The sequence below is a fragment of the Eurytemora carolleeae genome, unplaced genomic scaffold, assembly GCF_000591075.1.
Source record: "Eurytemora carolleeae unplaced genomic scaffold, Eaff_2.0 scaffold64, whole genome shotgun sequence".
NCBI lineage: Eukaryota > Metazoa > Arthropoda > Copepoda > Calanoida > Temoridae > Eurytemora > Eurytemora carolleeae.
The window spans coordinates 389,009-416,157 of NW_019396205.1; the positions used below are offsets into that span (position 1 = coordinate 389,009).

At 34.1% G+C, this 27,149-nt stretch overlaps 4 protein-coding genes across 8 annotated transcripts; 1 reads left to right on the top strand and 3 right to left on the bottom strand.

The window, feature by feature from the left end:
* The first annotated feature begins 993 nt into the window (after window positions 1-993).
* On the top strand, window positions 994-10,464 carry LOC111698089 (uncharacterized). Its single transcript, XM_023468326.1, has 14 exons — window positions 994-1,095; window positions 2,120-2,261; window positions 2,829-2,914; window positions 3,578-3,642; window positions 4,162-4,405; window positions 5,022-5,133; window positions 5,711-5,870; window positions 6,011-6,137; window positions 6,480-6,569; window positions 7,127-7,155; window positions 7,258-7,404; window positions 8,572-8,895; window positions 9,421-9,494; window positions 10,351-10,464. The coding sequence occupies exons 1-14, from the start codon at window positions 1,045-1,047 to the stop codon at window positions 10,386-10,388; spliced, it is 1,689 nt and encodes a 562-aa protein (XP_023324094.1). The 5' UTR covers window positions 994-1,044; the 3' UTR covers window positions 10,389-10,464.
* Window positions 10,404-15,478, bottom strand: LOC111698090 (uncharacterized). Of its 5 annotated transcripts, none has more exons than XM_023468330.1 (7): window positions 15,372-15,453; window positions 14,536-14,588; window positions 13,805-14,009; window positions 13,194-13,354; window positions 11,494-11,615; window positions 11,003-11,145; window positions 10,404-10,665 (listed from the first exon to the last, which is right to left on the bottom strand). In XM_023468330.1, the coding sequence occupies exons 3-7, from the start codon at window positions 14,000-14,002 to the stop codon at window positions 10,558-10,560; spliced, it is 732 nt and encodes a 243-aa protein (XP_023324098.1). In that variant the 5' UTR covers window positions 14,003-14,009; window positions 14,536-14,588; window positions 15,372-15,453; the 3' UTR covers window positions 10,404-10,557. The 5 variants fall into 5 exon arrangements, with proteins under 5 accessions (XP_023324098.1, XP_023324096.1, XP_023324095.1 ...); XM_023468328.1 differs by having other exon boundaries at window positions 13,805-14,016; XM_023468327.1 differs by lacking the exon at window positions 14,536-14,588 and having other exon boundaries at window positions 13,805-14,016; window positions 15,372-15,478.
* Window positions 15,479-15,769: 291 nt separating this feature from the next.
* LOC111698060 (lectin-B) lies at window positions 15,770-20,609 on the bottom strand. Its single transcript, XM_023468293.1, has 5 exons — window positions 20,539-20,609; window positions 19,718-19,842; window positions 18,333-18,553; window positions 17,664-17,875; window positions 15,770-16,232 (listed from the first exon to the last, which is right to left on the bottom strand). The coding sequence occupies exons 1-5, from the start codon at window positions 20,592-20,594 to the stop codon at window positions 15,833-15,835; spliced, it is 1,014 nt and encodes a 337-aa protein (XP_023324061.1). The 5' UTR covers window positions 20,595-20,609; the 3' UTR covers window positions 15,770-15,832.
* A 75-nt stretch (window positions 20,610-20,684) lies between these two features.
* On the bottom strand, window positions 20,685-26,267 carry LOC111698111 (calmodulin-2/4). Its single transcript, XM_023468360.1, has 4 exons — window positions 25,478-26,267; window positions 24,650-24,759; window positions 22,628-22,651; window positions 20,685-20,840 (listed from the first exon to the last, which is right to left on the bottom strand). Exons 1-4 carry the CDS (start codon window positions 25,596-25,598, stop codon window positions 20,685-20,687), a joined length of 411 nt encoding a protein of 136 aa, XP_023324128.1. The 5' UTR covers window positions 25,599-26,267.
* Between the last annotated feature and the right edge of the window lie 882 nt (window positions 26,268-27,149).

Consider the following 27,149-nt stretch of genomic DNA (forward strand, 5'->3'; position numbering starts at 1 on the left):
TTAATGAATAATATTGAACGATGTGGAGCTGATAAGAAATTAAATCATAAATCATCTTTCAAGTTTTATTATCAAATAATTTCAAGAAAACTTTAAAGCGCGGCCGAGGAAAGGATAGAGGTGTGTGGGGGGGGGGGAGCTTAGTAGTTCAATTTTTTTTTAATTTAGCTCAAGACCATAACTCTTAAGCCAGAGTTTTGGTACATTTTATGCGCATTAAAGCCAGTTAAGAATAAAAAAAGTGACTCTTCGATTTAAATACAATTTCAAGATAAATATTAAATACTATATTTTAGGGCACTTCGTCCCAATCTTCTAGTTTTAGCTTGTTAGGGCTTATCTATCTAATCTTTGTTCACCTGATTGTTAGTGCTTATCAATCTAATCTTTGTTCACCTGATTGTTAGTGCTTATCTATCTAATCTTTGTTCACCTGATTGTTTGCTTATCTATCTTATCTTTGTTCACCTGATTGTTAGTGCTTATCTATCTAATCTTTGTTCACCTGATTGTTTGCTTATCTATCTAATCTTTGGTCACCTGATTGTTAGATTGTCTGAATCAATAATCCTCATGAACCCCTTTTTTATTGGAGAACACGGAAGGAGCATGGGAATGTATGAGCCTTATTAAAATGTTCTTAGTTGTGTTGGTCAATTTTATAGGTCGTCTTCCGTCAACTTAGTTTACAGACAAAACTAGGTTCCCAACCTAGTTTTTAGGAATAACAAATTTCGCAGATTTTTTTATGAAAAATTTCTAAATAATTGAATTTGACAATATTTTTAGTTCTGAGCGGCCATAAACCCTTACTGGTGTTAAAAATGATAAAAATGTTAAAAATGTTTGTCTGATTGCTTCCACCATTTTAACACAAAGCCCAACAACTAGTTTGGGGACTCGGTTTTGCACGGAAAATCTGTAAAGGGGTTCTTGAGTTATGATCGGACATGCAAGCAGACAAAAAACAGAGATTACCACTTGTTTATATATATATTTAAAATTTTAAATTAGATAAAATGTTTCAAGAATAAAGAATCGAAGATGATCATATCTACAGTTCCTCTCATCTTCACCGCCATAATAACAACATGGGTAGGTGTACACTGTACAATGTACACTGTACACTGTACACTGTACACTGTACACACTATAAACACAGTTAGTTCAGAGCCCGAAATTTTAAACAGAGTATTGTAATAAAATCAAGTATTGGAAAACCCGGTATCATGAATGGGGTCAGACAGTTTTGAATTTTGCAGATTCCAATATTTTATTAAGAAATATTATTTCATTATTTCTTTACATTCTTTTTTTGTTTCCTGATTTCTTAAAATTAAAATCTACGAAAATACATAGACCCCAACGATACTCTCTTAAATTTCAGGCTCAGCGCTATTTTAGAGATAATCCCTATATCTTTGCAAAACGCAGACCATGATATTTCAAGCTATGAATTTTGATAGATAAAATAATATAAGTTTGAAATGCCAAAGGTTAACATCATCAGGTTGAAAAGTTCTAGGAATCAGAACATCTGAGTTTATATAAGTTGGAAAGAATCATAGAGAAAGCACAGATTTAAGGAAATTTTTGGGAAAGTTTTTATTTTTACTGGACTGGGATGTAATTTCAAGAAATTCAAATTCAAGGGATTACAATTTCAAAAAGTGGTATTTCCGATTCATAATGGTACCCTTATAGTGCCAATATCGTAGTTTTTACATCTTAAAACATGTTGAATTTTCGTAAATGTATCCGCAGATCATTCATTTTTTGTAAACCCACAAATAAAAGTTATCTTTTTTGGGATGGAAATATACAATAATATATCTCATTAACTCTTGATCAGAAAAAGGTACATTCATGGTAATGTTATGATTTAGACATGTATACTCTGAAAATTGATGTTCATATAAATATATATTTTTGTATTAAATAGATAAGATCTTTATGAAACTCTGAATCTAAAGAAAAGAAAAAAAATGCTGAAATTAAACCAAATATTATTCAACAAATCACTTTGAAGAACAAAGACAGACGACACAAACCGGCACACAAGGAAAACAAGATGAAAATCCTTGATAGGGTTCCAGGACTTTGAATTTGTTTTCTGTAGGTGGAGGGGTTGCTGAGTATAGGGTTTAATATCACTTATCTTCTCTGCAACTCCTGTCTGATAAAAGTATCGGATTCTGATGAGAAAAGTTCCACTGTGAATAAAGTAGCGCGACTCTTCTACTCTACTTATGTCACTTCAGGTAAAATTTCTGGGAAACAAGCCACTCAATCGGGTTCAATCGAACAAACAATCCAACATCAATATAAGAAACATGATAAAGGAAATGAGTTTTTGTCACAAACTCAAATTTGCCAACCTAATGGTGTAAACCTTTATATTTCAAACTTAGATCACTTGAACTAACACAATTCATAGTTTGAAATGTCTAAGGTCTACGACATTGGGTTCTAAAGAAATAGGGATTAAAAAATCAGAGTTTGTGGCAAAGACTCAATTCATTTGGTGGTTAAATATCATTTAAAAGCTAGCATAGTCATAGTGTACTTATCCATCTTTTATAATCTCCTCGCTCATTTATATATATTTATATGTTAGAGTTATAACTGGTCGAACGGCTGGACCGAATCGGCTGAATTTTTTATAGGCTAATAAATTGTGATTTTTTTTTTTAAATTCGATTTTTTTCCAAAATAAGATTTAAGAAAATAAATTTCACTGGCAACGCCGGGCACTTGAGCTAGTATATATTATAATTGTATAGGTGAATGTAGGTTTATTTCAGCTAGTATATATTATAATTGTATAGGTGAATGTAAGTTTAGTGACGGAACTCCAGCAGTTGTGGAAAACACGAATGATCTAACTAAGCCTGGAACCATATTTATTTTTCAGGTCATCTTTTTTATTCTACAAGTTAAAAGAGTAACAAATGGGGGGGGCACCCTCCCCTTACTTCCTAAATAAGAGGGGCCCGTAGCCGCAGGCCTAAAACGTAAGATTTTCCCCGCAGCAAGCATCTGTACAAAAATGACATATAATTTTACACACCCCTCACTTTAAATATGCGATACTTCAGATTTTTTGTTGGAATTTGAATAAAACACAAATCAATTTTTTTTAAATTCTTAATATCACGTGATGATGTAAGGGTGAATTATTTTGTTATCTCCTGTAGAGCGGCCGAGTTTCGCACAGTCAGCGAGAATTGCAAGAAAGAGAGAGCCTGTTTCATCCAAATCTTGAAAAGACGACATCTAGTGTCCTATCTGTTATTTTTATTTAGTCTATGCTCAGATTAATGTCGCAAAGGAATTGAGTTTTTGCCACAAACTCAAATCTTCTTATCCCAATATCTTAACAACCTCATGGTGCAAACCTTCGATATTTCAAACGTAGATTACTTTATCTATAAGTATTAATAGTTTGAAATATCTAAGGTCTACGACATTGGTATACAATGATATAGAGATTAGAAAATCAGAGTTTGTTGCAAAAACTCAATTCCTTTGTTATTTTCGACCTCTTCAGAAGAGAAATATTAATTTTAGTTTTTAGATTTTGTTTCTTATTTTTCACACAGTATGGGTTCTCTCTACATCAGGTTTACGGAAAGTAACAAAGTAAGCAAATATTATTTTTTTCAAGTCAACGCAAATTTTGACCCAGTGTCGCATAAAACGTCGTTTTTTTTTGTCTTCTTTATTTTTAGCGTTTTCTAGTCAATTTGCATATTTAAAAACCTTTCTTATGACAAACAAACCCCCCCCCCTCTTTGCCGATTCTAACCAATAAAAACATTTAAGAATCAAAAGCTGCAAAATTTTAGAACAAACGATAATATTGCATGACGAATGTTTTAGTTATTAAAAACGCATGAGAAATGACGCCACTCTGATAAGACGGGAATACAAATATTCCGCATAAAAAGGAAGTATCTATATTTAACTCAATTACAAATTATGTTTGAATCTTATTGGTGGATTTGTGTCAATATAAATCAAAGTTTAAGACTCTGATTGAGTTAGAGTTAGTAGATTTTCAAGGAATTTAAACGTTTTTTTTCAAATCTCCGAAATTTTGACTAATGAAATGACAGTTAAACTGCCTAAGTTTCTATCTGAAATCTATTGTATTATCAGGACTCATCGTCATTTTGCCTACCCATGGATAGGACTAACACTGACAATAATCATCATGGATCTTGTATCCACCGGGTTTATTTTCTCCGATACCGGTAAATGGACCGAGAGTGCTGAAACGGAAACTATGGAGAACGGAGTTTATGCGTTCGTTGCAATGCTTCTCTATACTTCCAGAGGGTTCATCGTTCTTTTCTATAACATGGTTCTACTCATACTCATCCTTAACTCTATATTTACTCAGGTATACTTTATATACTTTTACTCTATACTCATCCTTAACTCTATATTTACTCAGGTATACTTTATATACTTTTACTCTATACTCATCCTTTACTCTATATTTACGCAAGTAAAGTCTTTACACTTAGACATTCTAAATTCTGTTTTTATAAGGCCGACCTGTACACCAGATTTAATGAATAGCAAGGAGTAGTTGAACCATGTAAACATAGTTAAACCACTGAACATAGTCAAACCACAATCAAGTCGAAAATACCTAGTTAAAAAAAGTGTATCTTCTTGTTATTCACTAAATTTGGTCTTAGGAAACTTACTTAAGTAAAACACTTAATGATCCTATTTAATAATAAATTATTTACTTTTCTTGTGTCTGAACTTATATTAAAATAAACCTTTAAACAACTAGTTCTAACTGTTTTTTCCGATAAGACCGCAATCAAAAACTTTCTAATTTTTGTCCAATAATGTCTCTTTCGTTCTGATACTATACCAATAATTCATGTTTTTCTCTTTCTAATTTTTGTCCAGTAATTTAAGTTTCTCTTTTCTAATTTTTGTCCAGTAATTTGTGTTTCTCTCTTTCTAATTTTTGTCCAATGATTTCTATTTCTCTCTAGGAATCCAGTGAGAGTATTGATAGTCCTGACAATGATTTCTGGACAAATAAAGGGTTTGAGGATATCCAGAGAGAGATGTCTATGAAATCTAAAACTGAACCAAACTCAACTGGTATTTTGAAATATTAATCTATAAATCTAACCTTATCATAACAATTGTAAATTCATATATTTATCCTAAATAGAGGTTTTCTAAAGAATGTATGAAACCATGAAATTATTAGATAGGAAGACGATATGATTTAAATAGTTTATTGAACAGGAAACACAACAATTGTGCATTCTAAACCCAGACCCATTTCACTTTATAAGTTGATTTTTAGGTAAAACAATGTACATTACAGCAACATTTAAATGCTGAAAATTACATCTTCCTATATGCACAAAAATATTGGGGTCCCACTTTAGATAAAACATTTAAAACCAAATCAAATAGGAATTTTTAAAAAAACTTGATAATCGAGAAATAATTTATTTTTGAGCTCTATGATATTTCTTTCCTACTCTCAGATCACTTCCTTCAAAAACTGGGTCAATTTTTAGAAACTGCATAACTGCATGGTTTTGTGATATTTTAATAAGAAACTGCATAACTGCATGGTTTTGTGATATTTGAATTAGAAACAAGATAGTTTACAGGACTCGAAGTCCGTCGATTCATTTATTCAGAACAAGCTAAATCATTCCAGGGAACCTGAATAAAAGAGCAACTGAACCAGTCTTAGAGCACAGGATCCAGCCAATAGGATCAGATCTATTCACTGTAGAAAACTATACACCGGAGAAGGATGAGCCTGAGGATGGATTAGAGTTTGATGAAAGATCATCCCGTCCTGATGTATTCTTCAGGGAATGAATTAAATGAACTTATTGAATTTGAAACACCGATTTAAATCCTTCCTCAATCTTTAACTTTGAATTGGTGGTTCAAATTTGAACCGATATAGTAAGTAGTTCAACGACACAGCTCAAATTCATTAATCCTACAGGAATCCTACCTATGCTGATCCTAACCCGGAGCATGAACAATACTACCATGAACCAGAGGATGTTAGACCTATTTATCAGAAACCTCACAGTTTCAAGGAGAAGATACGAGAAGCAAGGGAGAGAGAGGTAAACCAGAACTTAGATACAGTGGTTGCCAGAAAACAGAGGAACGATTGTCGGCTTCTTTCTTCCTCTCAATTCTGATTTGCCACTTAAGATTATGTAATTTGTAATTGTTATAACTATAATGTATCATTGAATAAGATCTTTCTTAAAGATGAATTAGTTTAAAATTACAGAATCTTTAACAACAATTCTTGCCTGAAGAAAAACAAAGAGCACACTGTTCCACTGTTTTACATTTAAAACTGTCAGTCAAGATAACTTGAAATGAAGATTGCATTTTTTAACATTAACAAAAAAGGTCTTCTAAGGGGGGCACTAATATTTGTATTTTTGCCCTTTTAGGAAAATGTTGCACCCGGAGGAATGTTTAGATATTCTATAGGAGACAGGCCCCAGAGTCAGACTCGGAGTCAGGCTGTACCATCGCCTCAGGTTAAAGGGAGGGATCCCCATTTTTCATTTTATTAACAAGATGGCTTCTGAAAATTTCGATAGTAGCTTGATAATCTTTCTGTTCGGAACCATTTATTTTTTTTAAGTATCCATGTACAAATCTTGATCATGATATAATATTACTAACTCCACTGAGCCGTATCTCTATAACGCCCTTAAAAATGTGACTGTGGTCGTCTTCCATTGAAAGATAAAATGCGGGAAAATCAACTACAGGCCGGGTGTCCCGGTAAACATGAAATTTAAGCGACAACTTTCAAATAGTGTTTGATATCCACAGATACAGCGATTGTAGTTATAATACAATTAAAACAGTTGACACTGAAACCTTCTTGTTTCGGTTTTTCAAAAATATAGTCAACTATTTTTAAACCTTTAAATTTGAGGAAGAAATTTAAGAAAAACTCTAGCATTCTTTTTGTTTTGTTTTCGCTTTAACAAAGCATAAATACTTATAATAATGGATAATATTTGTAAAGTTTATATGACAAAGAAACAAGTGAAGATAGTGTTGTTCATTTTTCTTATTTTTTCAGGATATTGAGACAACCTTTGATTTTCTTAGGTAAACTTTAACTTTATTAATTACATACTTTAAATTTAATAATTTAAACCTTTAAAAATCTCTTTAATATTTTGAATGAGCAAATAGTTTATTGTTGATTAGTAAGTATGACGATCAAAAGATGGGAAATCAAGACTATCCCAACTCTGCCTACTCTTCGGAGTACCCAGATACTAGGCAACCCTACTCCTCTAACCGCCCGGATACTAGACCCAGATCAACCTACTCGGAGCATTCTAACCCTAGCAAGTGAGATTCTAAAGCATTACAGGGACTGTACACGTAATTTTGGAGTGACATGTCGGATTCACAACGGTACCCTTAAAATTTTTGTTTAAATGAATGAATCCAGGATTTCTCTTCCATTTGTAGTTTTTTCTTAAAAGTGTATTGAGAATTTCTGCGGAAAAACAATGAAAGCAATTGTAAAAAAAACTCTATTCAATCTAGAAAAACAATATCTTTCACATTATTGAAAATATAAAGGTTTGAAGGGTGTCGTTATCAATCGGACATGCGCCTTATTACAGGGAGAGTCATTTGAATATACAAGGACAGTAACTTAAAAGGGATGTTCGCGAAAAATGAAAGGGGGTCTAGGCTTACGTCGAAAAATATTCGACGGTGATTCTACTAATCTTACTCTTATCTGTTGCGTATATTGTTAAAATCGACTCATACAGAGGTACGTAGCGTCCATGCAAATTCAGAAAGAATTGTAATATTCGACTCGGATCGTAAAAAAATCAATTAATTTACAAACAAATCATTCAGATATTACAACCAATAATCAACGATTTTTTTTCGACGCACTCGTAAATAGTTAATATTTCATAATATTTTTATCTTTTATGATCCGAGAGTTACTTTTGAAAACATTCATTTCTGTTTCGAGAATTTTTGATAATGAAGACGACATATCACGGGACTTCAATGTATGGCAGACGGTCCCTAATATAAAACGACGACATTTAATCTTTTTAAAATATGTTTGCTCTTCGGTCTGATAGTCTTAACACTACGTTCAACCAAAATCTTTTTTAAAAGAAAATGCCCTTTGCATGTTTCCATTTATTTCGGAAAAATCATTTTTGTTGTTGTTTGAAACAAACATTTATCCGTTAGGCGTAACTTTACTTTACGGGGCTCATGGTGATTATTCTAAAATCTCGTTGCATTTGCAACTTTATCGCCGGGACAAATAATTTCTGTTTTGTGTAGTGTAGTCCGTACCTTTAAAGACTTCTTTATCTATATTATCATGTCAAAATTATTTCTTTTTATCTTTATAATCCTTTTTCTTTTTACACTGTAAACAAGGTTTAGTTCTGGATGCGAGATTTTGCAAAACAAAAATTTAATTATCCTGAGCTATTTATCCGCTCAGACCATTCATATAAATTAACTAATTTTTAGTCATCCTGAGGAGAGAAGGCCTGTCAGAACGGGTCAAGGTTGGGGTAAAATTAACTCTGCTCCGAGAGGAGAAAAGTATAACTCCACTCCGAGATCGGATAAGTTTAATCCTACTCCAAGATCCAATAGGTTTGATCATCCTGGAAGACCGGATAGGTTTGATCATCCTGGAAGACCGGATAGGTTTGATCATCCTAAGGATAGGTTTGAGGAGAGGGAGAGATCGGATAGGTTTGATCATCCTGGAAGACCGGATAGGTCTGATCATCCTAAGGATAGGTTTGAGGAGCAGGAGAGATCGGATAAGACCTTCGTTATTCCGAGGTAAGTTGGTGTGATTATAAACAGAAAATGCAAATGATTAAATCCTCATTTCTCCTTTTTCTGTAAATAATGTTTTCCTGTGCATAAGAAAATGTATCCTACACAAACCAATCTTTACTAAACTCTATTTCCCTCTACCGCAAGCACAAAAACCTAAAGGAACTGCAGACGTAATTTTAGTAACTTCTATTTAAAGAGTGGCATTTCCGGTTACAATGCTACCCTTGAGGAAGATATCGTCATTTTTTTTGTCCTAAAACGTTTTGAATTATGACACTTTCCTTCATGGTGTCTGTAGCACCAAATATTCAATTTTCTGCGAGAAAAAAAAAGGATTTCTTATTCATCCTTTTACAAAAATAGGTTATAAAAGTATCGCTGTGAATCGGACATATCACTTTTCAGATGGTGGTCACAGTCCCTTTAAATTGTAACTTCCCTCACACTTCAAACTTCTCTTTCCATCGATTTATCTTAATCCGAATATCAAACCACAACCAAACCTTACTAAGATTTGTTTTCTAGAGCTAAAGTATCAGCCAACCTCTCCCGGTCCTCATCTTTACTCCGAGCAGGAGAAAACAAACCCCAGCTGAGAGGTAGGTAAAGTAAAGCCACATGCAACAGCCGAAACAAAACTATAAGGTTAACCCTATTCCTGCTGCGGGGGGGGGGTCAATTTGACCCCCCCCCTGTAGTTTTTTTTTACATAACTCAAAACGTATTGGTCTGAGGCTGTTGAAATTTTCTGACTTTTCTTACATACCCAAAGCTCTCCCTTTGAGCCTAAAATCGGGCTTTAATACTAACTGCCTGAGTCCTCAGGCACACTGCCTGAATGACTGCATTTGCCTGTAACAAACTAAATCTTTGTTTTGACCCACTTTCACTTGTCAGATTTTGATAAAATTTAGCTTTTTGGAAAGCCTATGACATAAGGAAGTTTTGCGAAAAAAAAATTGCAAGTTTTTTGCAAACAACCTGTCAAAGGCAATTTGCACATTTTTAGTTTTTCTTGATTAAAAATCAGGTTATTTAAAATTTTGCAAAAATTTTTGCATATTTGAAATGGCATGGTAAAGGGCTTTTCAAAAATGTATAATTTTTAATTTTTTGGACAAATTTTTTTTGCAAACATTTTTACTATAAAACTGGATTTTGCGATAAAAAATTCAATTTTCGCAAATTTGCAAATTTTTTTGCAGATTCCTTAAGTAGAGCACAAGAGCTTTCTAATGATGTATCATTTGTCATATTTGGACATGGGATTTAGAGGGGGGGTCAAATTGACCCCCCCCTTGCGTATCCTGGTTTTCAAGTACCCCAGCAGGGATAGGGTTAAACAAAAATATTCTTCATAGATTTGTTTCACAGTGACTTATGTGAACAAAAAGCTTATCTTCTCAATAAATTTATTGTTTATATTGCAAATTATTTATCTTGAATATTTTATAGATTATGAAACCCGGTACTATGTTCCTCTGAAGCACTGAGAGAATAAAAAAATGTCAAAATAGTTTTATATTTTTGTGTTTAACCTTGATTAGAACAATAAATAATTTAATCCTTTAACTAGCTGATACATACAGTGTATAGTTGTCAGTCCTTCTGTTTGAATATTTTGATGAGAGTTTTGAGAACATCGCGTCCTGCGCTCTTCAGTCATGGTTGGGTTGGAGTTCCTGCTCCGGGTCTAATTCTAGCACTTGATAACGGAGGAAAGTATGCTACTCCGTCCTCAGATGGACAAACTCCACCATTGTAAACAATCTAAACTACAAAGATTAAACGATTGAAATATTTAAAAGTTTATGAAAATGTTATCATAGGACAAAAATTCGCTAAATTGCCCTCTTATTATTATTATTATTATTATTATTAAAGCTTAAAAATCAATTTACAAAGTTGAAATTGATCTGTGTACACTGCACAATTTTATGCTTCATGTTGATTGATCTATTTCAATATTTTCAGTCTAAAAGTTGTGTTCTTATTTCTATATGATCCTCCATGCTTCTTTCTCATTTATTTTAACTATTGGGTTTTTATTTAAAAACTGGATTATTTTCAATTTTATTTTTGAAATAAAACCCTTGAGGTTCCCTACCTTTTGTAGCGTGTTCCTGTGTTTGATCTCGTTATTGGTTGATGTAGGACGGAATCCATCATCTATCCTCACTAATTCATCCCTGCACTCACTGAAGGGTTTGCACCCGGATCTGTCAACTAGTACTCCCTGCTCCATCTTATCTAAGAATAAATCATATTACTAATCAGTTCTTGTATCTTATCTAAATATAAATTATCTAAGAGTTTAAATTTGTCTAATTCTAAAAAAGTTGGAAGAATTTCCAAGGACCTATTCTAACTATGAGAACAGACTGGTCCCAATCTTCAACCCTATCTATCATAAAATAGTTTTAACCCTACCTGAGTATCCTACCCTCCCTATGAGCATAGATCCAACCCTACATGAGTATCTTACCCTCTCTATTAGCATAGATCCAACCCTACCTGAGTATCCTACCCTCCCTATGAGCATAGATCCAACCCTACATGAGTATCCTACCCTCCCTATGAGCATGGTTCCAACCCTACCTGAGTATCCTACCCTCCCTATGAGCATGAAAAGACTGCGTGCCATCATCCAAGTATAGATATAGAAGAATCCAACAATAAACCGAATGAGAATATTGATATAGAACTTAATGTGAGAATCCCTGAACATAGAAAATAATTGAGAAAAGAAATGATTACTAGGTTCAAACTCTAATCATCTACTTCCTATATCGTTGAAACAGTTCATAACTATGAGATCTATATATAAGGTTATAATGCAAGGAAAGTTATTTCACAGGTGTACGCATCTTTGTACTTTAGTGTACTGTCTCTGGGCGGTCATGTAAACACAATAAGGATGTCGAAGCCTGACATCCGATCCATCTTTTAAATAAAAAATCAATAAAATATTCTGGTCCTAGGAAACTATTATGGGAATTATCTAAATCATCAAAATATAATGCTTTAAAACCTCCTTGTTGACACTGTTCCATCTATTCTTGTTTACAAATTCCGCCCAGAGAGAACTGGTTTCAATATGTACGCAGAGTATACGCAACTGAAATAAATTTTCCTTGCATTTTAATCTTGATGAATGAATTGGAGCTTTTATCTTTTTATCTGTGCGGAGGGAAATGGAAGAAACGAAATGCAGGAAAGGTTTAACAAAAATATATACAAAATTACACGATTTCAAAGCATATATTTTTCAACAATTAATTTCTCCTATTAAAGGGAGTGACCGGCTATGCAAGGTAATTGAACTGAGTATGCAGTGTTGTCGAAAACTTCTTTAGGATTCATTTGAGACATATTTCACTTTTTAAAGATCTGTAAATCCTGAGTTTAAGCGCAAATTCGACGTTCAAAACTCCTGATTTGGGGGTGGATACGCTTTCAGAATTAGTTTTTAAATTATCAAATAAAGACAAGGAAAAATAAAGTAAAAATTATACAGTAATCTAATTACATGGCTAGGAACATATTTCACAAAAGCAATTTGTCGATTATTTCGTTTTCATTATTATATTGAATTTCTAATTTTCTTTGAATTTATTCGCAGATTTCTTCAAATTCTTTAAATGTCGTCTTTTCAATAATAATTATAAAAAATCTGCGAACATCTTTGTGAATAACGAGAAACTAGAATAATGAGATAATAGAAACTGATAATTGAACAAGATTACTTATTTTCGATGATAAGATTAATTTTTATTTTCTCAAAATGTTCCTAAACTTTGTGAATAACGAGAAACTAGAATAATGAGATAATAGAAACTAATAATTGAACAAGATTACTTATTTTCGATGATAAGATTAATTTTCATTTTCTCAAAATATTCCTAAAAATGACATCTGTAGTTTATTGTAGAATATTTTTACATTTTATGTCGACGTTAATTAATAATTTAAAAAAACTAATTCTGAAAGCGTATCCACCCCCAAATCAGGAGTTTTGAACGTCGATTTTGCGCTCAAACTCAGGATTTACAGACTTTTAAAAAGTGAAATATGTTTCAAATGAATCCTAAAGAAGCTTTCCACAACACTGCGTCCTCAGTTTAACTACCTTACATAGCCGGTCACTCCCTTTAATTGCAAAAAAAGATTCAAGATTGGAATAAACACCAAAATGTTTAAAGCAGGAGAACAGGAACAATATTGAATTCCAAGATAAAGTTACCAAAATGTTTAAAGCAGGAGGACAGGAACAATATCAAATTCCAAGATAAAGATACCTCTCAAAGTCAAGATTGACAAGGTTGAAGAGAAAGCTGTCACTGTTCCCTGTAACTTGTTGAACTACTAGTAGAGCAATCAGGACAAGGGGAGGAACTACAACACTGATCAGGATCTCAAGGAAGAATATCACCAACCAGATCAGTATCAATAGTTTCACCTAAAATAAACTAAATTAATGTGACTGACGACAAAATTTCAAAGAGCGGCATTTACAACGGCACCCTAATCCTTCACATCGACAAAAATGTTTTATATTTGAGAACTAGCTGAAGAGTCTTTGCCCGTGCAGAAAAAAAAATTCAATTTATTTAGCCTATAACACCCATGAGTGTCCACAAAAAAATTCAGCCCAATCGGTCCAGCCGTTTGGCCGCGGTTTTACGCAACATATATATGAATGTCTTGTTTTATTATATAGATTGATCATTTTCAATTAACTTGCGGATTTTTGCAACAGAAACAAAGAACGAAATTGTCAGAATTGTTCCCCAAATAATGGTATCATTGTGAATCGGACATGCAACGATTTTGAAAGGGAGGTTAACTTACATAGACGTACAGTCCCTTTAAGATGTTTTCTCAAATTATAAAATGATGAGTTTACTACCCCAAGTTTAGCTCCGACTGCCAACCCTATATCTGCTATGATAAGAGCTCCACTGAGACTAGCGAACCCGGAGAAGGTTGATGAAATATTGAACCCGATGACGAGGATATTGAAGAGAATGTCGACCAGTGCTAGGATGAAGAGACCCTGCTCCAGGGACTGCCAACCACAGCAGCAGGACGTGAGAAAACAACACATCTTCTCCCTAAACTCTAAATATATATAGGAGATAAATATCTATCAAACTAATATTCTGTTTCAGTTTAGTGCAATAGAGTTCTAATTGTTTGTCAGATATCCTTAATTGGGTGTTGAATAGTTCAATATATGAACAAATCATTCAAATTGAATTGCCACAAACTACAATGTCTAATCTCTGTGTGTCTTTCTGGGAATTTAGAAAGGGGGGGGGGGGCACAAAAGTATGGAACCCGGCGCAGGCGAAAATTTTTTTTACCTGAAAAACTTAAAAAGGGTCAAAATTAATAAATGAAGACTAAAAACCAGATTATTAACTTATCACACATCATAGTTTATTAAGATAGATATTTTGCCTGTTTTCTTTCCCTTAAGTGCTATTGAGAAGCTATTTGCATCAAACAAAAACAAACTGGAGGTATTTAAGATGAAGGGATTTGAGTTAAACTATAAATAATTCTTCTAATGAACATTATTGAAACACGAGTAGCCATGCAATACTTATTTCTATGCCCCTATAATTATAGTCTTACGGCGAAAAATTATCGATGGTAATTGCTGCTAATCTCACTTCTATCTGTTGCGTCTATAAGGAGAAAATTGTTAAAAACGACTCATACAGAATCCATAAAAATTCAGAAAGTTGCAACATTCGACTTGGATTGTAAAAAATCAATTTAATTCCAAGGAAACATTGAGATATTACAAATTTTTTGACGCATTCGTTTATAGTTGATATTTCATAATATTTTGTATTTGTTTTATATATACAATGCACACTTAAAACGCCGATTAGTTGGCCGCCAGGTGTCTCTGCTCTCGATGCTCTGGATGATTCCACATGGGAGAGACACCTAGCGGAAAAAAATCGTCCTTTTAAGGCAGACGCTGAACTGTGCGAAGTGGGGAAGACTTCACTGCAGATTTTACTTTTGTACATAACCACTTTTTCAACAATTTATTTAAATAAAATTAGTATTTATTTAGGGTTAGGTTAGGTTAAGACACTTTCTGGGCCGAGCGCTGCGGCTAGGATAGGCTAGGGGGCCGAGCACTGCGGCCACGGGTTAGGTTAAGTTATGACACTTTCTGGACTGAGCGCTGCAGCTAGGATTCAATCTCGATCTACAAATGTCATCCCCCCTTAATCATGCTTTTAATTAAGCGCGGCAGTGAAGTCTTCCCCACCTCGCACACTCGAAGGTTGGAGTTCAGCGTCTGCCTCGTTTTAAGTGCATGAATAGCGCAGAGCAACAATAAGATATGAATTTGTATAAAGATAAAAATCATTCAGAACCCAAATGTAAATATTTATCAAAAGCAACAATTTAATTTTTAAGTGATATAAAACATTAAGATATCGTTTCACCTAAAATATTTAAAGCACCAATATGATAATCTATTCAGCTCATTGTTGGACTAGGAGCTAAACCAGGATTAGAAAGTCGGATAGGAGTTTGTATATCTTGTAACCCTGGTTAAACGCTACTCGGGTACTCAACCCAGATTTATTATTTATATAATTTCTAGTTCCTGCCTAAACTGGAAACAGGAAATTGTTATTCATATTTATTTTAAACACAATTCAAATATAGAAAATAATAAAAATTGTGATAGTTTTACAACAAAATGAACAAATTAGAATGTGAACAACCAATACGTTAAAAAATTAAATGTTTAAAGATGTTATCGTTTCATTTTTTTGTTCCGTAATACTTACTACTTAATTATTTAGCTTTTACAGTTTTGAAGAGAAGTTACTGAGAATACTGATAACAATGTATTTCAACAAATAGAATTTTAAAACATTTTTACAAAAATATTTTGCCTTTATTTTGATTTATAATCGACACATTCTGGACAGTCACAGTGTTCTCCGTCACCTCCGCAGAATCCCCATTTACTACAACAATAATTCTCACTTTCAGGATTACATTCTCCGGGTCCGGATCCATCAGGGAGCGGATAATCAGCTCCGCATCTCCGATCCTTTCTCCAGGTCCCCTCCCAGTCCTTTTTCTTATCCTCCTCCGTCCTATAGTCCTTACAAGTAGGACAGGAGCAGTGTTCGTCCCCTGGTCCACAATAGCCCCACTTACTGCAGCAGGGGTTCTCGCTGGATCCGTCACATTCACTCTCCGAACCATCCGGGAGAAGGAAACTTGAACCACATCTTCGATCCGCTCGAACCTTTCCATCAAACAGTGGAACCTCTACAGGCACACCTCCCCTGGATAAATAGAAAAATGAAAGACAAAGAAATTGAGTTTATAAGGCAAACTCTGATTTTCTAATCCATATCTTTGCAATCCAATGTCGTAGACCTGGGATATTTAAAACTATAAATTCTGATAGATCAAATAATCTAAATTAAATATGAAAGGTTTAAACCGTCAAATGGCAAAGATATAGGGATTATAAAATTAGAGTTGCTGGCAAAGACTCAATTCGTTTAACTGGGGTTTTCATGTAAATTGAAAGAGGTAATTGGATGAATCATAATCAAATTGTTGAGCTGAAAGTGCAGTATTTTAGAGAAAAACTTTAGGATTCATTTCATACCAATCAGACAATTTTACGATGTTCAATTGTTGAATAAAAGCGTAAAGTCGTTTGTAATATTTCACCAGCTGTTTCAGCAGAAGAAACGTTTTTTTACAATTCTTAAATAACATGGACAAAACATGTGTAACAAATACTTTTCACTAGTTGTATTTGATACAAACAGGTTGAGAAAAATAATATATCATTAAAAATAAGTCATTAAAATCAATTTTAAAATCTCGCAGGTTTATGAAAATTTTCTTAGCAAGGGCTGCTAGTTGGAGGTTTCTTTTATTTTAACTGTGAAGACGACATTTAGAAGAAATATGCGAAAAAATATAGAAACAGCAAAGGTAATGATGATAATGAAATAATCGGTTCTGCGATTCCACCATAACTTTGTTCGCAAATTTCAGTCCAAGTAGCCTGTGGCGATCATATAGTTTTGATAAGCCAAACTGACGACATTTTTTGGCTTATACATTAAACATTATTGGTTCATGTAAAAAAAATTTATTTTCAGCTAGATACATAAAGGTTTCATTTGAGCTGGTCTAATACATCTCAACATCTTTATAAATTATCTTATTTTCAAGTTTATTTTTAGAAAAATTCAATTTTTCGCTTAAAGACCTTTTATTGTTTGTTGCCATCTAAAACTGCTTTTTTCTCAACAGTCTCAAAATAAAAATTGTTCTATGTCAAATTTAGAGCCTTCTACGTGGCCTGCACTACAAAACTAAGTTCTTTCTTAGTTTTCCTCAGATCTCTCAATAATTTGATGATTTTTGGTATAGTGGGGGACCATATTGAAGGCTCTAAATTTGACATAGAACAATTTTATTTTCTGCCTGTTGACTAAAACCCCATTATTGAATGGCAACAAACAATTAAAGATTTTTAAGGCGAAAAAAACGGATTTTTTTCAGAAAAATTTAATGAATTTGAGCCGTGTCTCAAATCCGCCAAAAACCGATTTCAATTGAGCGCCGGCTTAAATCTTGAAACATTGAATACAATTTTAAGTGTAACCAACCATATTTGAGCCGCACCTTAAATTTAAGCTGCGGCTCAAATTCTTTAAATTCGGCCTCCGCCAATGTGATTAACCCTTTACCTGTAGTCTACACAGCCGGCACAATCACAGTGTTCAGGACCAGGACCACAGTATCCGTGTATACTACAACAATGGTTCTGGGTTGATCCGTCGCATTCTCCGGGTTCTCCGTCCTGCAGTGGATACTTAGCTCCACATCTTCTGTCCGACCTAACCTTCCCGACTACATGTACAGGTCTGTAGTTCACACAGGTTTCACAGTTGCAATGTTCCTAAACATTAAAAGGAGTGACCGGCTATTTAAGGTAGTTGAACTGAGTATGTAGTGTTGTGAAAAACTTCTTTCGGATTCATTTGAGACATATAACACTTTTTAAAGATATTTAAATCCTGAGTTTGAGGGCAAATTCGACGTTCAAAACTCCTTCTTTGGGTGTGGATACGTTTTCAGAATTAGTTTTTTGAAATTATTAAATAACGACAACATAAAATGTAAAAAAAGTTCTACAAAAACTTACAGACGTCATGTTAAGGAACATGTTGAGAAAATAAAAATTAATCTTATCATCGAAAATAAGTAATCTTGTTCCATTTAATTAAAAAAGAAGGATACCTCATTCATCTTTAACCAGAGAAAGGTTTAATTGGTACCGTTGTGAATCGGAAATACACTCTATATATGGGTAGGACGCCTGACATTATACATCTAAAATCACTTAAAGTATGTACCTCGGTTCCTCCGCAGAACCCGTGTTCAGAGCAGCACCAGTACTCGGAGTTAGGATCACATTCTGCCAGGGTTCCGTCCTCTAGGGGATAACTTACTCCACACTTTCCGTCCGACCTGTACAAACCGTTGCTTGTGAAGACCTGAGCTGGAGCACTCTCACCTCCTCCTCCACCAGGAGATTGGGTCTCAGCAGGGCGTCCAACATCCGGGACAGGGGGTGCTTAAAAAATATTTTAGAAAAATGTTAAATCTTTAAATTCTACCCAGTACCCCCCCCCCTTTACTTTTAAATTCTAATTTGATCTATGATTTGACATTCTAGGCTTAGTTAGATCAATTTCTGAGTCGAGTGTTAAACTAAAAATCTGCTCTGAGATTAATACCTTAGATGTGTAGGTCAATGAGTCTATAATCTCTGTCTCAAGAAATTGATATAACACTGTGTCAAAGTTATACAAAAACTAATATATATCATTATTGCAAACAGAGCCACATGACCAGATACTGAATGGTCATTGGTGGAAATTCTGGTCACATGATACAGACGGAGCCATGAAACCAGATACTGCACTGCTATTGGTGGACATTCTGGTCACTCGATACAGACGTAACAATTATATTATCAACCATATTTTATTAAAATTTAAATAAGAGCGTCCCTAAATTTTTTAGGCACTTCTGGGTTATCTTAATTTTCAAATTTGTTCTGTATTTGCAGAACATGATCTATTTAAACTTTTTATTCATATACCATATCACATGTATATATTTTGGTATAACGTTGACACCATTTTATAACAACTCCTTTAAACGTTTGCAATCTACATTCTTCACATGATTATTGGTGCCTTATGATTAAATCATTTTTAAATCTCCAGAGCTGGGAACTTTTGCTTAAGATGGCGCAAATCTACATCGCATGAGTTCAAAACTTGAAAAATTATAATTTTAAACGGATAAGTGTGATAGCAGCAGTTTAATATTTATGGGACCTCTCATCGAGATATCCAGAAGGGATTAAAATAAAGGGTTATCCACAAAGGACGAAACTAAAGACGGTTTCTACTCGGTCTTTTTTCTTTCAAAGATGTAAACTTGTTTATCTCTTTTCAATAAACTAGATTAAAGGAAAACGACTAAATATGACTAATTAAGACCTTTACAATCTACTAGTTTCAGGTCGTCATTATAGTCTCATCCTTTTTGGGTAAAAGTCTGTAAAAGTTGGACTTCAAAAGATAGTGTTTGTTAAAGGGATAACAAATTCAAACATTTCGACGTAAGACTTTTTCATTCAAAAGTTTCGATCTCAGACATTTTCATTCAAAAGTTTCGATCTAGGACTTTTTGATTCAAAATTTTCGACCTCAGACGTTTTTCTCACCATCATCGCAGCTCCAGCCGCAGTGACCGTTCTTCTGACAGCAGGTTGGGAAGGGAGGAATATGTTCACAGGTTGCAGGGTTTCCATCCGGAGCTAGGTTATCTTCTCCGCACAATCCATCCGTCCTACATAGGTAGAGATAAAATAAACCTCACAGGGTTTCTATCCGGAGCTAGATTTTCTCCTCCGCACAATCCATCCGTCCTATATAATTACGAGATAAAATAAACCTCACATGCAGGGTTCTCATCCGGAGCTAAATTATCTCCTCCGCACAATCCATCCGTCCTACATAATTAGAGATAAGATCAACCTCACAGGTTGCAAGGTTTATATTCGGAGCTAGGTTATCTTCTCCGCACAATCCATCCGTCCTACATAGTTAGAGATAAGATAAACCAACGGAATACTTTTTGCAAAAAAATCCTTGATGGTTTGATAACTTATCAGCTATATATTTTAATACATTTTTTACAATGTTAAAAAATATTCCCCAAAGATGGGTGATGACTGAACGGAACTGATTACTCGCTTCAAACTCTTTATTTTTCTAGTTTCTATATCTTTGCATTTTCAGGGTGTAAACCTTGGATTTTCAAACCTTGGCAATTTAATCTCACAGATTTTATCTTTTGATATGTCCAGCATAATGATTGTAAGGATGTAGGGATTAGAAAGTTAGAGTTTGAGGAGAGTAATCAGTCTTTTTGCGCTTTATTGCAATGATTTCTCCTCCAACTCGTGTTTTGACCCATTTTTACTTTTCATTTTCACTTTCTACCTCATAGGAATAAAATAAAAAAACTAGAGCAATGTTGAACCTGAACCGTTGTCCCAGGACCAGGACTGGTATTAGCAGGATGAGAAGAGGAAACATGACTGATACAAAACCTCACCAGATATCCATCCAACCCAGAGATAATTTTATTTATCAGTTTTGGAACATACTTCATTCTTTACCCTTTTATCAGAGTTGGGTCTGTTCAAGAGAACAGGTATTTGTGTTGAACATCTCCGGGTTGTATTTACCCCTAGACGTATCTGATCTATCCTTGATAACTGGACCTGACCCTATACAATATACAACCTGAGTAGAAGGAAGGTTTCTACTCCAAGAACCAGTCTAAACATGATCTTTATTATATTTATGCAAATTAGTTTCAGGCCAAAGGAAACCAGGAACAAAACAAAGGAATCCAACTAAAATGGTTGCTGAATTGTGACCTATTCTAGTAGGAAGAGTTATAAGAGGCAAAAAACAGTCGTCTTCCTAATCCACAGTTTTCTGGGTCTCGCTTCAATTATAAGTTAGTAAATACAACTATTCAGTCTTTTTTATAAAAGTAGAAAGAATTCTCATTCATACTTTTTCTTATTGGTCGTCTTCCTTACTGTTTCTTTTTTTTCAAATAGTATAAAAATGTTATATTGATATTGATATTGATATCACAGTAAATTCAATAAAATTTATATTTTTGCTACTGAGAAATCAATATAAATGTTTAGAAAGATTTCAAAAAGTTTCCAACTTTTCCATTACCAAGTTTAAATTCTGGTTAAAGGGAAAAGGGGTCCTCCATTAGATTAGATTAGAGAAGGATATTGTAAGATTAGAGAAGGATATTGTAAGATTAGAGAAGGATATTGTAAGAGAGAAGGATATTGTAAGATTAGAGGAGGATATTGTAAGTTTAGAAAAGAAAATGGTAAGATTAGAGAAGGATATTGTAAGTTTAGAGAAGGATATTGTAAGATTAGAGGAGGATATTGTAAGATTAGAGAAGGATATTGTAAGATTAAAGAAGGATATTGTAAGATTAAAGAAGGATATTGTAAGATTAGAGAAGGATATTGTAAGACAATGATAGTTAGGAAGAGTTCAAATCTCACAATTTTCTCGACAATTTTAGTTTTGGACATGCATATTTCCTAAAAGTGGATTCTTCAGGCATTGAATACTTTCTTGCATTATTTTATATGAGATTAAAAAGGTTTAAGAAATTTGATTAAAAAATTTAAGAATATAATTCATACCTAATTAGTCAAAGCTTTTAAGGTTCACTTGAAATATTTAATAGGATTAAAATATTGCCAAATTTCACACTCTCTAATTTCTATTTTATTAATTTTGGTCCCTTAATTTAAACTTTTTGTAACTGGAAGTAACCAGTTGAGTGTAGTATAATCGTTATCATTCTTGTATGTTAATATTTTTTCATGTATGGAATAAATCTTCAGCTGTTTAATTCTAAGCTTAGAATATCAATTTTTGACAATTTGCCTAAAAAGTTACATTTTGCGTAAAACTTGCGGTTTTGCGCAAATCAAAACTAAAATTTCGTTTCATGCGCAACTTTCGCAAAAAATATTTCCGGTTTTGCGCAAATTGCGTAAAAAAATAGCGCAAAACTCATTGCGTTTCATGCGCAAAAATAGCGCAAAAGTTCGCAAAAAAAAAAATTGCGCAAAAGATTTAGCCTTTTCGTGGAAACCCTACTATCAAGGCAATTCGCGCCCATCTTTTATTTCAAATTTTGATTAATGCTCAATCAGCATTTTTTCTTTGATAAAACAATGAAAAAAACATCTAGAGAATTTACAAATTTTTTTACTTTGGATTTTTAAAATTTTACGAAAATCAAAATTGTTTGGAGACAAATTTTAAAAACTGTGAGCAATTACGAACCTTCCCTGGGTTCATGACTAAACAAGACTAAAAATAAAATAAATCAATCAATATTGGTTCTACGTAAAGTAGGCATAAACCTAGAAACGTAAGACTACATTTATTTTTCTCTGACAGATAACTAAAGATAATTTCTAAATTATTCTTTTCTTACAAATGTTGATCTTCCATAAAGTTTTAAAATGTTATCAATGTTAGAATTCAAAACAAACATTTGTTATTACCTGACCATCCCCATTAGTGTCAGCCTGTAATAAATGTTTTATATGCAGGGTTACCCACTAAGGATGAGACTTTTATGACGACATTAAACTCTTTGAATAAGGTTGAATTTGAGCCTGAGTCTTAAATATTATGTGCTACGGTAATAGGCGATTATATTAGTATAATGAAAGACGACTTTTTATTAAAGCTTTAATTTTTAGCAAGCTTTTTTCCGATAACAAGTTTACAAGTGAATAAATAAAAGCTTTTTTAATTAACAGCTTCTCTTTGTTTCCATGTTTTTGTGTATCCATGCTGTTTAAAAGTTTAATACGAATCAAATTTAAATCGAAAGTCGTCTTCATTATATTGGTATTATCGCCTACCACCTTATGTACTACGTGCTACCTATGTACGGTGACATAATCGAATTTATTGTGTTTGAAATTTCGGGAAAGGGTTTTATAATTTGTAACAGATATGTTTTATTATTAGCAATTAATTCTTTAATACAAAATTATTTAAAAAACGTACAGTGGTATCCACAAAACTGATAAAACTATTTGCTCTTTGAGAGCATCAAATACTCATAAGATTTTATTGCTTAAATGTAATTTTCCTTATTCCACAGTTTTATGGGTTTGTGAATCATTTATAAAGAATAAAAATTAGATAATCCTTACCCAGCCAGACCAAGGGGACCTTCAATGGGAACTTAGGCGGCCCTTGACTTAACTAAGTCCTCCTTTTTTTCAATATTTGCAAAAAAATATCAAATTCTTGTATCATGAGAAAAAAACATTAAAATTTAGATGGCATCCTGCTTCCCGTTCCTTTTGCAGCCTATTTTTTTATTAATATGATTTGAGAAATAAACTTCTTAATAAAATTTTTGTGATTAAATATGTTTTTTTTGGAAATAATTTTTTTCTGACTGGGTCTTCACAAGTCAGTGTCCCCCCCCCCCAAAAAAAATCTTTTTGTGGGGGAAGGTGTGTGTCCCCCTCTCCCAATCCCCAAAAATATTTTTTTGGGGGGGGGGGGGGGGGGTGGACCCTGTGTAGGCCCCGACTTCAGACCGACTTGTGAAGACCCAGTCAGGAGGCCCTCCTGAAGCGTTTCTAGGGCGCAGAGAGGGCATCCCTATAAAGCCTGGGGGCCCGGGGCCTGGGGGAGGGGGGTGGGGTGGGAAACAACTTTAAAAACAGCTGCCGGCATCTATTGATGCGGAGAGATAGATAGACAGAGAGTTTGCAACATATGGACTACTGGACAGATGAGAACCCATTAGAAATGTAATGTGGCCGATATATTTTTTGGGGGGCAAGACCTTGTGTTCCCCCCTCCCAATCCCACAAAATATTTTTTTGGGGGAGGGGGTGGACCCTGTGTATAGGCCCTGACTTGACACAGACTTGTGAAGACCCAGTCAGGACGCCCTCCTGAAGCATTTTTAGGGCGCAGAGAGGGCATCCCTATAAAGCCAGTTTAAGGCCTGGGGGGCGGAGGGTGGGGTTGGAAACAACTTTAAAAACAGCTGCCGGCAGCTGATGATGCGGAGAGATAGATAGACAGAGAGATAGCAACATATGGACTCCTGGACAGATTAAAACCCATTAGAAATATAATATGGCCGATATATTTTTGGGGGGCAAGACCTTGTGTTCCCCCCTCCCAATCCCACAAAATATTTTTTGGGGGGGAGGGGGTGGATCCTGTGATGGGCCCGATTTGACACCGACTTGTGAAGACCCAGTCAGGATACCAGAGAGATAGCAACATATGGACCTCGAGGACAGATGAGAACCCATTAGAAATATGATACGACCAATATTAAGCAAGGACTTCACTTCCGCCTTACTGGTCTATTTACGGCTTCCTAAATAGCTATGTTGCCCCGCCTTCAGAGGCGCAGTAACCCCCCAAAGTCAAATCAAGACCTCCTATCCCCACCTTGGGGTCTGGCTGGGTAGCGACCTATCATTATTACATATTAAGAAAAATAAAAAATAAAACGACAATCATACCATAATGTTTGTTACCTCTATAATCATCTCTATGATTTCCTCGTCAGAGAAGTTTACTCCGAGTTGACTCATCACGTACTTTAGTTCACTACTGGAGACAAACCCACTCATATCCTTGTCAAATACTGCAGTACAATAAATACAGTAGTTTTTCTTAGTATCACTGAGTACAATCCACATATTAATTACATAATCAAGAAACAATGTATTACAGTTTGTAAAGTAAGAAATTACTCTTCTCAAACTCAAATTTTCTAATCTTTTCTCCTTACACTTTCACAGCCTAATGTTTTGATATTTCAAAGTATCAAATAGTCAAATTTTGAAATATCTAAGGTTTGCAAAGATATAAGGATTTCAAAATAAGAGCTAGAGGAAAATGTTTAAAATAAATTTTTCATGAATATTAAATATTAAAATGCTCTAGGTAGGACGTACACAGGACGCAGATATTCAAATTTAGGACGCATATTAAGGACTCACATGAAGGACGGACGTTGATGACGCACTGGTGAGATCCCACGATTGAGAACGCACATTGAGGCCCACAAAATTGTGACATAATAACATATATACAGTAGTAGGCGATTAAAATATGAACATAAATTCAGTTTCGTTTTTAATTTATATCAAGCTGCTAAACAGCATGGATACACATAAACTTGGAAGTCAAGAGAAGCTGTCAATTAAAAAATCTTCTCTTTTGTTACTTGTAAAATTGTAATTTAGAAAAAAAAATATCAAAACTTAAAAAAACATCGTCTTCATTGTATTGATATAATTGCCTACCCCTGTACTAAGAGTTTAATCATAATTGAGTTAATAAATGAAAAGAATGTTGACCTGTAAATATACTTCTCAGATCATCAGTAGAAGGAGTTTCTTGCAATATTTTACCCATTAATAGAAGAAACTCCAGGAACTCTATACTACCACTTCCATCCATATCTACTCTTTCAACCATCTCTTTCACTTCCTCCTATACAGGAACTATATATACTTCCACTTCCATCCATATCCACTCTTTCAACCATCTCTTTCACTTCCTCCTATACAGGAACTATATACTTCCACTTCCATCCATATCCACTCTTTCAACCATCTCCTTCACTTCCTCCTATACAGATACTATATATACTCCCACTTCCATCCATATCCGCTCTTTCAACCATCTCTTTCACTTCCTCCTATACAGATACTATATATACTCCCACTTCCATCCATATCTACTCTTTCAACCATCTCCTTCACTTACTCCTATTCAGGAACTATATATACTCCCACTTCCATCCATATCCACTCTTTCAACCATCTCCTTCACTTCCTCCTATACAGATACTATATATACTCCAACTTCCATCCATATCTACTCTTTGAACCATCTCCTTCACTTACTCCTATATAAACAGGAACTATATATACTCCCACTTCCATCCATATCCACTCTTTCAACCATCTCCTTCACTTCCTCCTATACAGGAACTATATACTCCCACTTCCATCCATATCTACTCTTTGAACCATCTCCTTCACTTACTCCAATGTAAACAGGAACTATATATACTCCCAATTCCATCCATATCCACACTTTCAACCATCTCCTCCACTTCCTCCTATACAGGAACTATATACTTCCACTTCCATCCAAATCTAATCTTTCAACAATCTCCTTCACTTCCTCCTATACAGGAACTCGATACTTCCACTTTCATCCATATCCACTCTTTCAACCATCTCCTTCACTTCCTCCTATACAGGAACTATATACTCCCACTTCCATACATATCTACTCTCACTACCATCTCCTTCACTTCCTACTATATAAATAGGAACTATTCTTCCACTTCCATCCATATCTACTCTTTTAGCCATCTCCTTTACTTTCTCCTATATATACAGGAACTATATATACTTCCACTTCCATACATATCTACTCTTTCAACCATCTCCTTCACTTCCTCCTATATAAACAGGAAATATACTTCCACTTCCATCCATATCTACTCTTTTAACCATCTCCTTTACTTCCTCCTATATATACAGGAACTATATATACTCCCACTTCCATCCATATCCACTCTTTCAACCATCTCCTTCACTTCCTCATATGTATACAGTTGTATGGATGTCGTCTTCATACTTTCTTTAAATTAAGAAATATTGGTAAAAATCTTGTACTTTGTAATGCTATAATTAATAGTACATGTCTAAAATCTTTTAAGGCACATTCTTAGAGATAAATAAAATTAACAAAATCCTTAAACGACAAATTGAAAGAGAAAAAAATAAAGACGACATTAATAATTTACCTATTTTCTGGTTTACCAGTTATATTTAATGTATATATGTTTTATACAGGGTGTTCCAATAAACATGGGAATTCAGTGACGAATTGGATATCGTCTTTGTTATGAATTAGCAATGTAATACCTAATTTCAAAAGCCATAATATTATTATGTCTGCTAGAGTTTATTTTATGAGAACCATTAACACGAAACCTTAAAAAAATCCATA